Source organism: Podarcis melisellensis (genome assembly GCF_964234715.1).
Source record: "Podarcis melisellensis genome assembly, chromosome: 13".
Lineage (NCBI taxonomy): Eukaryota > Metazoa > Chordata > Lepidosauria > Squamata > Lacertidae > Podarcis > Podarcis melisellensis.
This window is the reverse complement of record NC_138545.1, coordinates 2,803,691-2,816,077: the sequence shown is the minus strand read 5'-3', so window position 1 is coordinate 2,816,077 and position 12,387 is coordinate 2,803,691. Positions and strand designations below refer to the sequence as shown.

General features: G+C 53.6%; 1 protein-coding gene and 1 long non-coding RNA gene across 3 annotated transcripts in view; one reads left to right on the top strand and one right to left on the bottom strand.

Moving 5' to 3' along the window:
* The window catches only part of LOC309355952, a 100,798-nt gene that overhangs the window by 73,853 nt on the left and 14,558 nt on the right, over positions 1-12,387 (top strand). The gene's annotated exons all lie outside the window — the stretch shown is intronic.
* EPHB4 (EPH receptor B4) overlaps positions 4,042-12,387 on the bottom strand; it is a 51,901-nt gene continuing 43,555 nt past the window's right edge. For both annotated transcript variants that reach the window (XM_081886745.1, XM_081886746.1), the window contains 6 exons: positions 11,770-12,017; positions 10,156-10,371; positions 8,913-9,062; positions 7,373-7,566; positions 5,802-5,957; positions 4,042-5,597 (listed from right to left, as the gene is read on the bottom strand). In XM_081886745.1, coding sequence (XP_081742871.1) covers positions 5,486-5,597; positions 5,802-5,957; positions 7,373-7,566; positions 8,913-9,062; positions 10,156-10,371; positions 11,770-12,017 — 1,076 coding nt within the window. In that variant the 3' untranslated portion in view covers positions 4,042-5,485. The remainder of the gene's footprint in view (positions 5,598-5,801; positions 5,958-7,372; positions 7,567-8,912; positions 9,063-10,155; positions 10,372-11,769; positions 12,018-12,387) is intronic.

Here is a 12,387-nt window from a genome sequence, read left to right as displayed (position 1 = left end):
CATCTCGCTTTATTGGCCAAGGGAGCCGGCGTACAGCTTCCGGGTCATGTGGCCAGCATGACTAAGCCGCTTCTGGCGAACCAGAGCAGTGCATGGAAACGCCGTTTCCCTTCCCGCCGGAGCGGTACCTATTTATCTACTTGCACTTTGACGTGCTTTCGAACTGCTAGGTTGGCAGGAGCAGGGACTGAGCAACGGGAGCTCACCCCGTCATTGCAGGGATTCGAACTGCTGACCTTCTGATCGGCAAGTCCTAAGCTCTGTGGTTTAGACCACAGCGCCACGTGCGTCCCTGAAATTACTCGGAAGCAAATGCTTAAGTTCAGTGGGGTTTGCATCTAGGGTAACCGGATAGCGGATCATTGCCTTAAAGCGTGGGTCGGCCAACAAAGGCCTGGAGGCCAAATTCGGCCCAATCACCTTCTAAATCGTGTTTTTTACATGAGTAAAATGTGTTCTTTTATTTAAAATGCATCACTGGGTTATTTGTGGGGCATAGGAATTTGTTCATCTCCCCCCCAAATAAAATCATCCGGCCCCCCACACAAGGTCTGAAGGACAGTGGACCGGCCCCTTGCTGAAATTTGCTGGCCCCTGCCTTAAAGTCTCATTGTTATTGCTCCTCAGCCCCATTTAAGAGACTTCTGGGAACTGGAGTTTTGAGAACCTGCTGGTAACCGGTGCTACCAATCCGAGCAAAAAAAGACAAAAAACCCGGGTGCAAGGTTTTCAAATCCATTTGCAGAATGCACATTCTGGCTTAAACTGGGTTGGGCTGCAGGCATAGGCCTTAGTGGACGCTGAAACCTTCCAATATTATTTTGAAAGGGTCCCTCTGGACTGAATCTTCCAGAAGGAATGTGGCTGCCTTTGCAGTCGGGAGTTCCCGAATTTGCACAATCCTCACGTCTCTGCCACATTTCAGATCTGCCTCCCTCTTGGGTTGGGCTTCCGGGACACACACACACACCCCAGTCCCCCCAAAAAAGCAGTTTAGGTCCTTCGAGTGGGAGCCAGTTGCATGGGATCAACATGGGCTTGGCCCGCGGAAGGCCGATAAATCAAGCAAGCCATTAACCCCCATCCTCTTCCCCATTGTCTCTCTGCACAAGGAATCTGACCTGTGGCTTCCCTTCCCTGGAAAAAAGGAGTCTTCTCAATGGATTTCTGCCCAGTCAGTTTCCTTCCACGCTTCCTGCTATTTTGGGTGTGGAACGTTCTCCCTTTTCCTTTACTTGCTCTCTCTCCCGCTCCGGAGCGGTGCGAAGGATCCAGGAACTCTGGGTCCAGCTTGGACGGAGAGTTCCAAAAATCGTGGAACTGGAGGGGTCCCTGAGGGTCATCTAGACCAACCCCGTGCAAGGCCGCAATCTCAACTACTAGGCTAAGACCCTCCCTGCCCACAGACTGTCTGGCCAGAGTGGTGCATGCTCTGGTTATCTCCTGCTTGGACTACTGCCATGCGCTCTACGTGGGGCTACCTTTGAAGGTGACCCGGAAACTACAACTAATCCAGAATGCGGCAGCCAGACTGGGGACTGGGAGACCACATACCACTGGTCCTGAGAGATCTGCATTGGCTCCCAGGACGTTTCCGAGCACAATTCAAAGTGTTGGTGATGAACTTGAAAGCTCTAAACGGCCTCAAAGGCCCAGTAGACCTGAAGGAGTGTCTCCACCCCGGACACCTGGGTCCAGCTCCGAGGGCCTTCTGGCGGTTCCCTCCCTGTGAGAAGCCAAGTCACAGAGAACCAGGCAGAGGGCCTTCTCGGTGGTGGCGCCCTCCCTGTGGAACACCCTCCCATCAGATGTCAAAGAGATAAACAACTACCTCTGACATTCAGAAGACATCTGAAGACATCTGGGGAAACTCAGCCAGATGGGCGGGGTATAAATAATAAATTATTATTATTATTATTATTATTATTATTATTATTATTATTATTATTATAGCATCCATGACAGACGGCCATCTGCTTAAAAACCTCTGAGGAAGGAGAGATCCTACAAACCTCCCCGAGACTATTCCACCGTCGAACGGCTCTTACGGTCAGAAAGTTAAGCAGGATTTGACCAAACGGGCCTCATCCGGCACAGCAACCGCTGTCTCTGGAAAGCCCACGAGCCGTTCCTGAAGGCAACAGCCCTCTCTCCTGCTAGCTCCCCAAATGTAGCTACACCGGGTGCAGTTAACCTATGGAACTCCCTGTTGCAGGAGGCAGTGACGGCCACTGGCCTAGATGGCTTTAAAAGAGGTCTAGACAAATCCATGTAGGAGGAGAGGCCTAGCGATGGCTCCACAGTCAGAGGTAACAATGCTTTAGAGTACCAATTGCCGGAAACCACAGGAGGGACAGGAGGGGAGACGGTCACTCTCGCACTCGGATCCCGCTGGTGGGATTCCCTTACCATCCTGTGGTGCCAGGGTGAAGGGCAGTATAGAAGTCAAATAAGTATATATATCTCTATATGAGTGAGTGAGAGATTTTACTTTCTTGGGCTCCATGATCACTGCAGATGGTGACAGCAGCCACGAAATTAAAAGACGCCTGATTCTTGGGAGAAAAGCAATGACAAACCTAGACAGCATCTTGAAAAGCAGAGACATCACCTTGCCGACAAAGGTCCGTATAGTTCAAGCTCTGGTTTTCCCAGGAGTGATGTATGGAAGTGAGAGCTGGACCATCAAGAAGGCTGATGGCCAAAGAATGGATGCTTTTGAATTCTGGTGCTGGAGGAGACTCTGGAGAGTCCCATGGACTGCAAGAAGATCCAACCTCTCCATTCTGAAGGAAATCAGCCCTGAGTGCTCACTGGAAGGACAGATCCTGAAGCTGAGGCTCCAATACTTTGGCCACCTCATGAGAAGAGAAGACTCCCTGGAAAAGACCCTGATGTTGGGAAAGATGGAGGGCACAAGGAGAAGGGGACAACGGAGGACGAGATGGTGGGACAGTGTTCTTGAAGCTACGGGCATGAGTCTGACCAAACTGTGGGAGGCAGTGGAAGATAGGAGGGCCTGGCGTGCTCTGGTCCAGGGGGTCACAAAGAGGCGGACACGACTAAACGACTCAACAACAAAAATCTCTCTATAACTCTGGTTGGCCACTGTGAAAGGCAGGCTCTTCCTAGGTTCCAGCAGATATTCAGATAGACTGCTCTTCCATATGGCAGTTCGATTCAGCCAGTCTTCCCCAACCTGGTGCCCTGTGGACTCTCAACGCCCCAAACCAGAGCTAATAATGTGTCGCTTCCATGGGGTGGGTTAGGATGAGACTTTTCTCTTTCTGACGATCATAACGAGGGTTGAGGAGCGGATCCAGCCCCATAACCTGGGCAGACTGCAAAAGGTCTTTTAATGCCTTGCCAGTCTGTCTTAGCTGCCAAAAGAGGTCTAGACCAGGCATAGGCAAACTCGGCCCTCCAGATGTTTTGGGACTACAACTCCCATCATCCCTGACCACCGGTCCTGTTAGCTAGGGATGATGGGAGTTGTCGTCCCAAAACATCTGGAGGGCCGAGTTTGCCTATGCCTGGATTAAGACTATTTTGCGGAGGATAAATAGCCACACTTCCTGCTGGGAGACAAAACGAAAGTTTGCGATTCTAGGTAGACGTGGGAAGGGAAATCCCAACTGATGTGGAATCTGGAACCCCATGCTTTAAATTTGGCATCCCTGGGACGCTGGGCGGTGGAACCTTTGACTGTTTCTGTTCCAGAAAATAAGGGAGAAGGGGTATAATTGGAGCATCAAATTCTGCCCCCCCCAAGACAATTTCTGTCCCCCGTTCCACTCCACACACACACACCCAACCAACCAACCAACCCAGGCAGTAATATTCCCCTCGGTTTCATATACTTTTTGTTTTTTTAATAAAAAGGAAAATCACCACCTTCAATATGAAGGTTAACAAAATGATACAAAAGGAGAAGCGCTTTGTAACGACATCACAGGTCTGTTCCCGTGACATCACCTCTCAGCGCCCACATTTTATCTGGAGGCACTTTGTTTCGATGTCATTAAGAGAGCGAAACCGGCCACCGGTTCTCCCGACACCTGCAGTCACACGGAGATGATGTCACAGAGAGAACGGTCTTGCTCTCGCACCACGATGACATCACAGTCCAGTGCCCGGGACATCCCTAACAGTCTCCAGGGTATTATTGGTCTCGAGTGGCGAAAGCCATAAAAAGGCAGCTTGAGATATCCCAGAGCAAAAAGCTTCGCTTTCCCCTCCTGTGACATCATCACAGTGACATCATCAGAAAGTGCAGTCTTCTGATTGTCATATGGTTATTTCAATGCGGCGGTTTAACCCTTCTCTGTGGCATGTGCGTCCTTGAAAGCTCAGATTCGGCAGGCGGAGATGACATCACTCCTGCTCCTGATGACATCACTACACAGCTGCCGTTTCCCTCCAGCTTTGCGTGGATGTGGCGACAAGTTGCACTCTGGCGAATGCGGCACTGCCCGCGGCATGCCAATGACAGTCCCTCTTTGGCTTTCGGGACGTGGAGAGTCAGGGGCTGCACATCAAAGTGTGCAGAAACCTTGACCCTCGTCCCTTTATTATAATGGATTATGTCCATTTAGATTCAAGTAAGGCTCCCCATTTCTAGAAATCGGTAGACAACGGGCGGCCACCCTCCCCGTCACCCCAAAAGGACGGACGACAAATTGTATAAGGCCTCTGGTGATCATCCCACACCAATCCTCCATACAGCACCATGGTGGGCCAAAGTTTTTAAAACACACCCCAAAATGGCAGAAAGACAGAGATCCAACAGCCTCCATTTTGAAAACGTTGCCACCAAGCAGAAGGGAGTGGCCATCTTGAAGGCCAGGTGGCAAAGGAATTTCATTTCCCTCAGCGGCCACCTCATTCCTCCCAACCAGGCGGCCACCCTGCAACCTCCAACAAACAGGCCAGCCGCTCCGGAAGACAGTGGGAGGGCGGCCATTTTGCGGCGCGAACCGCGGTCTGGGAAACTTGGCCGGCGGGAGGCCATCTTTGGCTTTTCCAACGTTCAGAAGTTTCGGAACCACGGAAGGTCACAAGAAGGCGCCAAAACGGCAGGGACGGAAGACGCTGGGGGTTTGTCGGCCATCTTTGTTGCCGCTGCGGTCGGCCATCTTGAAAAGCGGCCCGGCGGGTACCGAAAGCGACTCCTTGACCCGGGAGCGGCCGTTCGTGGCGACTCGACTGGCAAAAAAAGGACTATCCTCATCGCGCTTGAACAGTTAAATTATCTTTCCATCCTTTTCCGTGCCAAAGGATGAGAGGATACGCGGCGGGGGAGAAAGAAAGCCGAATTATTCCCCACGGAATACGCTGTTCCAAAACTGAAAAATAAGAGAGACGAGCAGGAAGGAGGGAGGCAGATGATGTCCCAAGCCAAGAGGCCACAATCGTCACCGTTTGATTGAGGAGGGGGAAGAGCGGTCAAAACGCAATAATTTCGGACCGTTTCCTTCCTCTGTGGTCAGTAGGGTCCCAAAGACGAGCCGGACTTGCTCTGAACACGCATGTTCTGAATGCTGGACAAGATTTTCTTCTGATGTCCGGCCAACGTCACGCCGATCCGGAGGAGGTCTCTGGAGAGGGAAAGCCAAGAGAGGAGGAGAGAGGAGTCACCACGGTTGGAAGGGACCCCATGCGGTCATCTAGTCCAACCCCGTCGTGCGGGAACCACAGATGCGATTTCAGCGCGGCATTACCACCCCTACCTCGAACTCGCTGCCCCGTCTCCCCCACACCCAAGGGTCTTGGGACCCTCCTTGCCCCGCAGGTTCACTCACTCGGTGGAGAGTTGGCTGACCAGCTCGAAGGAGTTGAACCCGGCGCCGGCAAAATTCTCTTCGTAGCGCCCCATCTTGATAGCCCGGAGCCAGTCGCCGATGGACGCGAAGGAGGAGTAATGGGGCAGGCGCTGGTCCAGGAGGGGGTGGGACGGCCTGAGATTATGGGGGGCGGAAGGAGAGAGAGAGAGAGAGCAGAGGAGCCGTTTCAGTAGGGTTACGGTGGTGAAGGTGAGGGAGACAGAAGCCACAGACTCACGGAAGTCAGCCTTTAAATCCGTATTAAATTTGCACTGATTTGCGCCACGATTTGTTAAAAATGATGGGAAACCGCGAAAAAATAAGTGGCTGAAAAACAAGCAATCAGGGAACTCTCTCATTTACGTGGGGGTTATGTTCCGAGGCATGTGAAATCGCGTGGATTGGGAACGCCATGGGAAAAGCTTGCAAACAACATCTGGAAACCCTCAGAAAACCCTTTGGAAAACCTCAAATGCCGGTGGGATTGCTAGACCCCATTTCTGTCCCTTTCTGTGCCCGTTCTGGGTTCGAGGTGATGCACATTTCCGAGCACAATTCAAAGTGTTGGTGCTGACCTTGAAAGCCCTAAACGGCCTCAAAGGCCCAGTAGACCTGAAGGAGCGTCTCCACCCCGGACACCTGGGTCCAGCTCCGAGGGCCTTCTGGCGGTTCTCTCCCTGCGAGAAGCGAAGTTACAGGGACACAGGCAGAGGGCCTTCTCGGTGGTGGCGCCCGCCCTGTGGAACGCCCTCCCACCAGATGTCGAGGCAATAAACAACTACAGTCATACCTCGTGATAAATACGCTTCAAGCTGAGCACTTTTGTGTTGCGCTCTGTGGCGACCCGGAGGTAACGGAGCGCATTACCTCCGGGTTTCGCCACTCGCGCATGCGCAGGTGGTCAAAAATTACATGACACGCATGTGCGGAAGCGGCGAAAAGCAACTCGCGCACACAGAGACGCGCTGTTGTGTCTTACATTCTGTTTGGGATGCGAATGAAGCTCTGGAACGGATCCTGTTCGCATCCCGAGGTACCACTGTGTTTTACTTTTAAAAGAAAACTGAAGGCGGCCCTGTTTAGGGAAGTTTTTAATGTCCAATGCTGTATTGTTTTTAACATTTGGTTGGAAGCCGCCCAGAGTGGCTGGGGAAACCCAGCCAGATGGGCGGGGTATAAATAATAAATTACTATTATTATGCCTTGACCTTGTGTAAATGGGGAGTTGCCTGTACCTTCCAACTCTATGATTCTGCAATGGTCAATTCTCCCGGGGCAGCCATCTCTGAAATCTGACTGTGTTCGCAAACCCCAAGATATGGGTCCCCCAAACCCACATTCAGTCCTAGAGAAGGGCTGAAGCTTAATGGCAGAGCCTTTGCCTCATGAGCGGAAGGTCCCGGGTTCAATCCTCAATGGCATCTCCTGGTTGGAAGCTATTTCCTTGGGGAGGCAGCGGTGGTGTAGTGGTTAGAGCGTTGGACCCGGGACAGGGGGGGGTCAAATCACTTGCCCAGCGGGAGGAGGGCAGGGGCCTCATCCGGACTCACCCTCCGTTCCCCCGCGAGACGATCTTGAGGCTGGCCGGGTTCCGGATCAGCTTGTCCAAGGAGTTGACGATCTGGGCGAATCGGGGCCGGGTGTTGCGGTCCTTCTGCCAGCAGTCCAGCATTAGCTGGTGCAGCGAAGTGGGGCAGTCCGTAGGGGGCGGGAGCCGGTAGTCTTGCTCGATAGCGTTTATCACCTGGGGGGCAGAATCACAGAATCATGGGAGGGGGTCCCTGAAGGACATCTAGTCCAACCCCACGCATGAACCTCAGCTTAAAAACAACAACAGAGGGCCATCCGACAAGAGGATCATCAGAAAATAAAATGGGGGGTGGCGGGCTGAGAAAAAAATGTGGGAGAGGTTGCTTATCTGTAAGCCGATAAGAGGTTTCAAAAGCAGGGTCTACAACTCCCATCAGGCTCCAACCAGCCACAGCCCAAAATGGCCGCCCTGGCTGGGGGCTGATGGGAGCTGTAGGCCAAAATGGCCGCCTTGGCTGGGGGCTGATGGGAGCTGTAGGCCAAAATGGCCGCCCTGGCTGGGGGCTGATAGGAGCTGTAGGCCAAAATGGCTGCTCTGCCCAGGGGCTGATGGGAGCTGTAGGCCAAAATGGCCGCCCTGGCTGGGGGCTGATGGGAGCTGTAAGCCAAAATGGCCGCCCTGGCTGGGGGCTGATGGGAGCTGGAGGTCAAAATGGCCACACTGGCTGGGGGCTGATGGGAGCTGTAGGCCAAAATGGCCCGGCTGGCTGGGGGCTGATGGGAGTTGTAGGCCAAAATGGCCCGGCTGGCTGGGGGCTGATGGGAGCTGTAGGCCAAAATGGCCGCGCTGGCTAGGGGCTGATGGGAGCTGTAGGCCAAAATGGCCGCACTGGCTGGGGGCTGATGGGAGCTGTAGGCCAAAATGGCCACGCTGGCTGGGGGCTGATGGGAGCTGTAGGCCAAAATGGCAGCGCTGGCTGGGGGCTGATGGGAGCTGTAGGCCAAAATGGCCGCGCTGGCTGGGGGCTGATGGGAGTTGTAGGCCAAAATGGCCCGGCTGGCTGGGGCTGATGGGAGTTGTAGGCCAAAATGGCCCGGCTGGCTGGGGGCTGATGGGAGTTGTAGGCCAAAATGGCCCGGCTGGCTGGGGGCTGATGGGAGTTGTAGGCCAAAATGGCCCGGCTGGCTGGGGGCTGATGGGAGCTGTAGGCCAAAATGGCCCGGCTGGCTGGGGGCTGATGGGAGCTGTAGGCCAAAATGGCCGCGCTGGCTGGGGGCTGATGGGAGCTGTAGGCCAAAATGGCCGCCTTGGCTGGGGGCTGATGGGAGCTGTAGGCCAAAATGGCCGCCTTGGCTGGGGGCTGATGGGAGCTGTAGGCCAAAATGGCCGCGCTGGCTGGGGGCTGATGGGAGCTGTAGGCCAAAATGGCCGCGCTGGCTGGGGGCTGATGGGAGCTGTAGGCCAAAATGGCCGCCTTGGCTGGGGGCTGATGGGAGCTGTAGGCCAAAACATCTGAAAGGCATGAGGAGAGGCTGGATGAGGGCAGGGGAGGCACTCACATCTTGGTTTGACATGTCCCAATATGGCCTCTCCCCGAACGACATGACTTCCCACATGACGATCCCGTAGCTCCAGACGTCGCTGGCGGAGGTGAACTTGCGGAAGGCGATGGCTTCCGGGGCTGTCCACCGGATTGGGATCTTCCCGCCCTGAGGAGAAGAGATCAGGAGGATCGACCAATGGAAGAAGAGGAGCGCGGCAGAGGCTTCTGACACACAGACACCCCAGGCGCTGGCCCTCATCTCGTCTCCCAGGATGCCTGGGTTCCTCGTGAGATGCAGAGCTTAAGTGGTGGACCAGGACCTGAGAGAGACCCAGGTTCGAATCTCCGCTTGGCCCTGTATCTCACTGTGCTGGACCAAAGCCGTTCCGTGTTCAAGGTGTAACTACTATTACGCAAAGCCCTTAAGAACTTCACCTACAAGGCTACCTGATCCCACATGCGCCCCTTTGACTGCTGAGATCTGGGGAACCAGCCCTGCTAAAGGTGCCACATGAGAACTCATCTACGTCTGTAAGAACTCAATCTTTGGAACTCCCTGCCTATTGACATTGGGCAGGTACCCTCACTGTTTTGTTTCTACGCCTGCCAAAGGCATTCTCATTTAGGCAGCCCTAAGGACGCGGGTGGCGCTGTGGGTTAAACAACAGAGCCCTGGACTTGCCGATCAGAAGGTCAGCGGTTCGAATCCCCGCGACGGGGTGAGCTCCCGTTGCTCGGTCCCTGCTCCTGCCAACCTAGCAGTTTGAAAGCACATCAAAGTGCAAGTAGATAAATAGGTACCACTCCAGCGGGAAGGTAAACGGCGTTTCCGTGTGCTGCTCTGGTTCGGCAGAAGCGGCTTAGTCCTGCTCGGCCAATAAAGCGAGATGAGCGCCGCAACCCCAGAGTCGGTCACGACTGGACCTAACGGTCAGGGGTCCCTTTACCTTTTTTCAGAAAGCCTGTGTTTAAATTTGGTTTGCTCTGTTCTACTGTGGGGTTAACTTTCTACATGATTTTTTTTTTTAAATTATGTTTCCATTTTTGCATTTTACAGTATTTCAACAACAAAAATTAAATCTAAAAAAATTAAATCAAGCTACTTTTTCTTCAACTCCACCCCCTTCTGCAATCGAGCGGTATATACCTTCCTTCTGCAATCGAGCGGTATATACATTTTACGAAACAAATCAAGAACAGAACCGAATAGAATAGAATACCACTGAGAGCGGGGAAAACATAAAACCAATTTTCCGTACCAGCGAACTGGTGTAGGTGGGGTCGGAGGAATTCTCTTCGAGAAAGCGAGACAGGCCGAAATCAGAGACTTTGCAGACCAAGTTGCTGTTGACCAGGATGTTGCGGGCGGCTAAATCCCGGTGGACGTAGCTCATGTCAGAGAGGTAGCGCATGCCGGACGCGATCCCCCGCAACATTCCCACCAGCTGGATGGGGGTGAACTGCCCGTCGTTCAGCTGCGGAAAAGCAAGACAGGGGAGGAGCCTTAGGAACAGTTACAGGCAGCCTTTCTCAGCCATGGGACGTTGGTGGACTACAACGCCCATCATCCCTAGCGTGCGCGGCCAGTGGATGATGGGAGTTGTAGTCCCGACATCCGGGGACCCCTCCAGATTGAGAAAGGCTGCGTTAGGGGAGCCACCCAGCCCAGTGGAAACTTAACCCTTCGTCGACTCAAGGCCTTCCCCAACCTGGCTCTCTCCAGATGTTTTCGACGACCCACCCGCCCGCCCTTGGTCCAAAACATATGGACCATTTTGCGTATGAAGCAAAAATAATTATATCTATTATATATGCTTTCCTTGTCTACGTGTGTGAATGTATGCTTCTCATGTCTGCATGTGTTTCGTTAAGATATTGTCAGTCGCTCGGAGTTGATGCAGCCAACAGAAGTGATAAATTAATTCAATGAATTGGGGAATTCGTGCGAAAAAGCCTCCGTTGAGATTGCAGTAATAATGATGATGATAATTTATTATTTATACCCCGCCCATCTTCCCCAGCCACTCTGGGCGGCCTCCAACAAAATATTAAAATATCGTAATGCATCAAACATTAAAAGCTTCCCTAAACAGGGCTGGGACGCGGGTGGCGCTGTGGGTTAAACCACAGAGCCTAGGGCTTGCTGATCAGAAGGTTGGCGGTTCAAATCCCCGCAACGGGGTGAGCTCCCGTTGCTCGGTCCCAGCTCCTGCCCACCTAGCAGTTCGAAAGCACACCAGTGCAAGTAGATAAATAGGTACGGCTCTGGCGGGAAGGTAAACGGCGTTTCCGTGCGCTGCTCTGGTTCGCCAGAAGCGGCTTAGTCATGCTGGCCACATGACCCGGAAGCTGTACGCCGGCTCCCTCGGCCAGTAAAGCAAGATGAGCGCCGCAACCCCAGAGTCGGCCACGACTGGACCTAATGGTCAGGGGTCCCTTTACCTTTAAACAGGGCTGCCTTCAGGTGTTAGGGCCTAGGGCATTCTGGCGGTTCCCTCATTGCGAAAATTGAGGTTACAGGGAACCAGGCAGAGGGTCTTCTCAGTGGTGGCGCCCACCCTGTGGAACGCCCTCCCTTCAGATGTGAAGGAACTAAGCAGCTATCCTATCTTTAAAAGACATCTGAAGGCAGCCCTGTTCAGGGAAGTTTATAATATTTGATGCTGTGCTGTTTTTAACATTTGATTGGGAGCCGCCCAGAGTGGCTGGGGAAACTCAGCCAGATGGGCGGGGTATAAATAATAAATTATTATTATTAAGGTGAGGATGGGCAAAAGTCTCCCGAGCTTTTCTTATTACAAATAACGGGAGGACCCCTACCCCCTCTGGCCTGCACCCCCCAGCCCTCTCTTGGCTCCTGCCTCCCTCCTTACCCGGAGGAAGGAGTCCAGCGCTCCGTTCTCCATGAACTCGGTGACGATCATGACGGGGACGCTGTTTGTGATGACCCCGTCCAGGCGGATAATATTGGGGTGCTCAAACTGCCCCATAATGCTGGCCTCGCTGAGGAACTCCCGCCGCTGCTTCTCAGTGTAGCCGCCTTTCAGGGTCTTGATGGCCACGTAGATCTCCTTCTTCCCGGGCACTTTCAGGAGGCCGCGGCAAACCTCCCCAAACTCGCCTGCGGGAAGAGAGACCCAGGAGAGGGAGCAGGGAGGTCGGGATCCGTTCAGGCGGGGATCCCCCGCCCTTAGCTGTCAACTTACAGATTTGAAAATAAGGGACCAGCAGCCTCGAAAATAAGGGATCAGCAGCCAAAATAAGGGATTTTCAGGCCACAGGTATGTTCGAATTTTGAGCCCCTCCGAGCCAAAGGCAGAAAGCCCAGCCAGCAGCCAAACGAAGCCTCAAGTGGTGGTTCCCACAGTGCAGCAACCCGGCAAAGGGGATGCAGCAAGGAAAACCACCGTCTCCTCTCCGCTGGGAAGCGCTGAGCAAAGGCAAGTCCCCAGGCAAGGCGGCCGATTTGATCGGCACAAGGCATGCAAGCT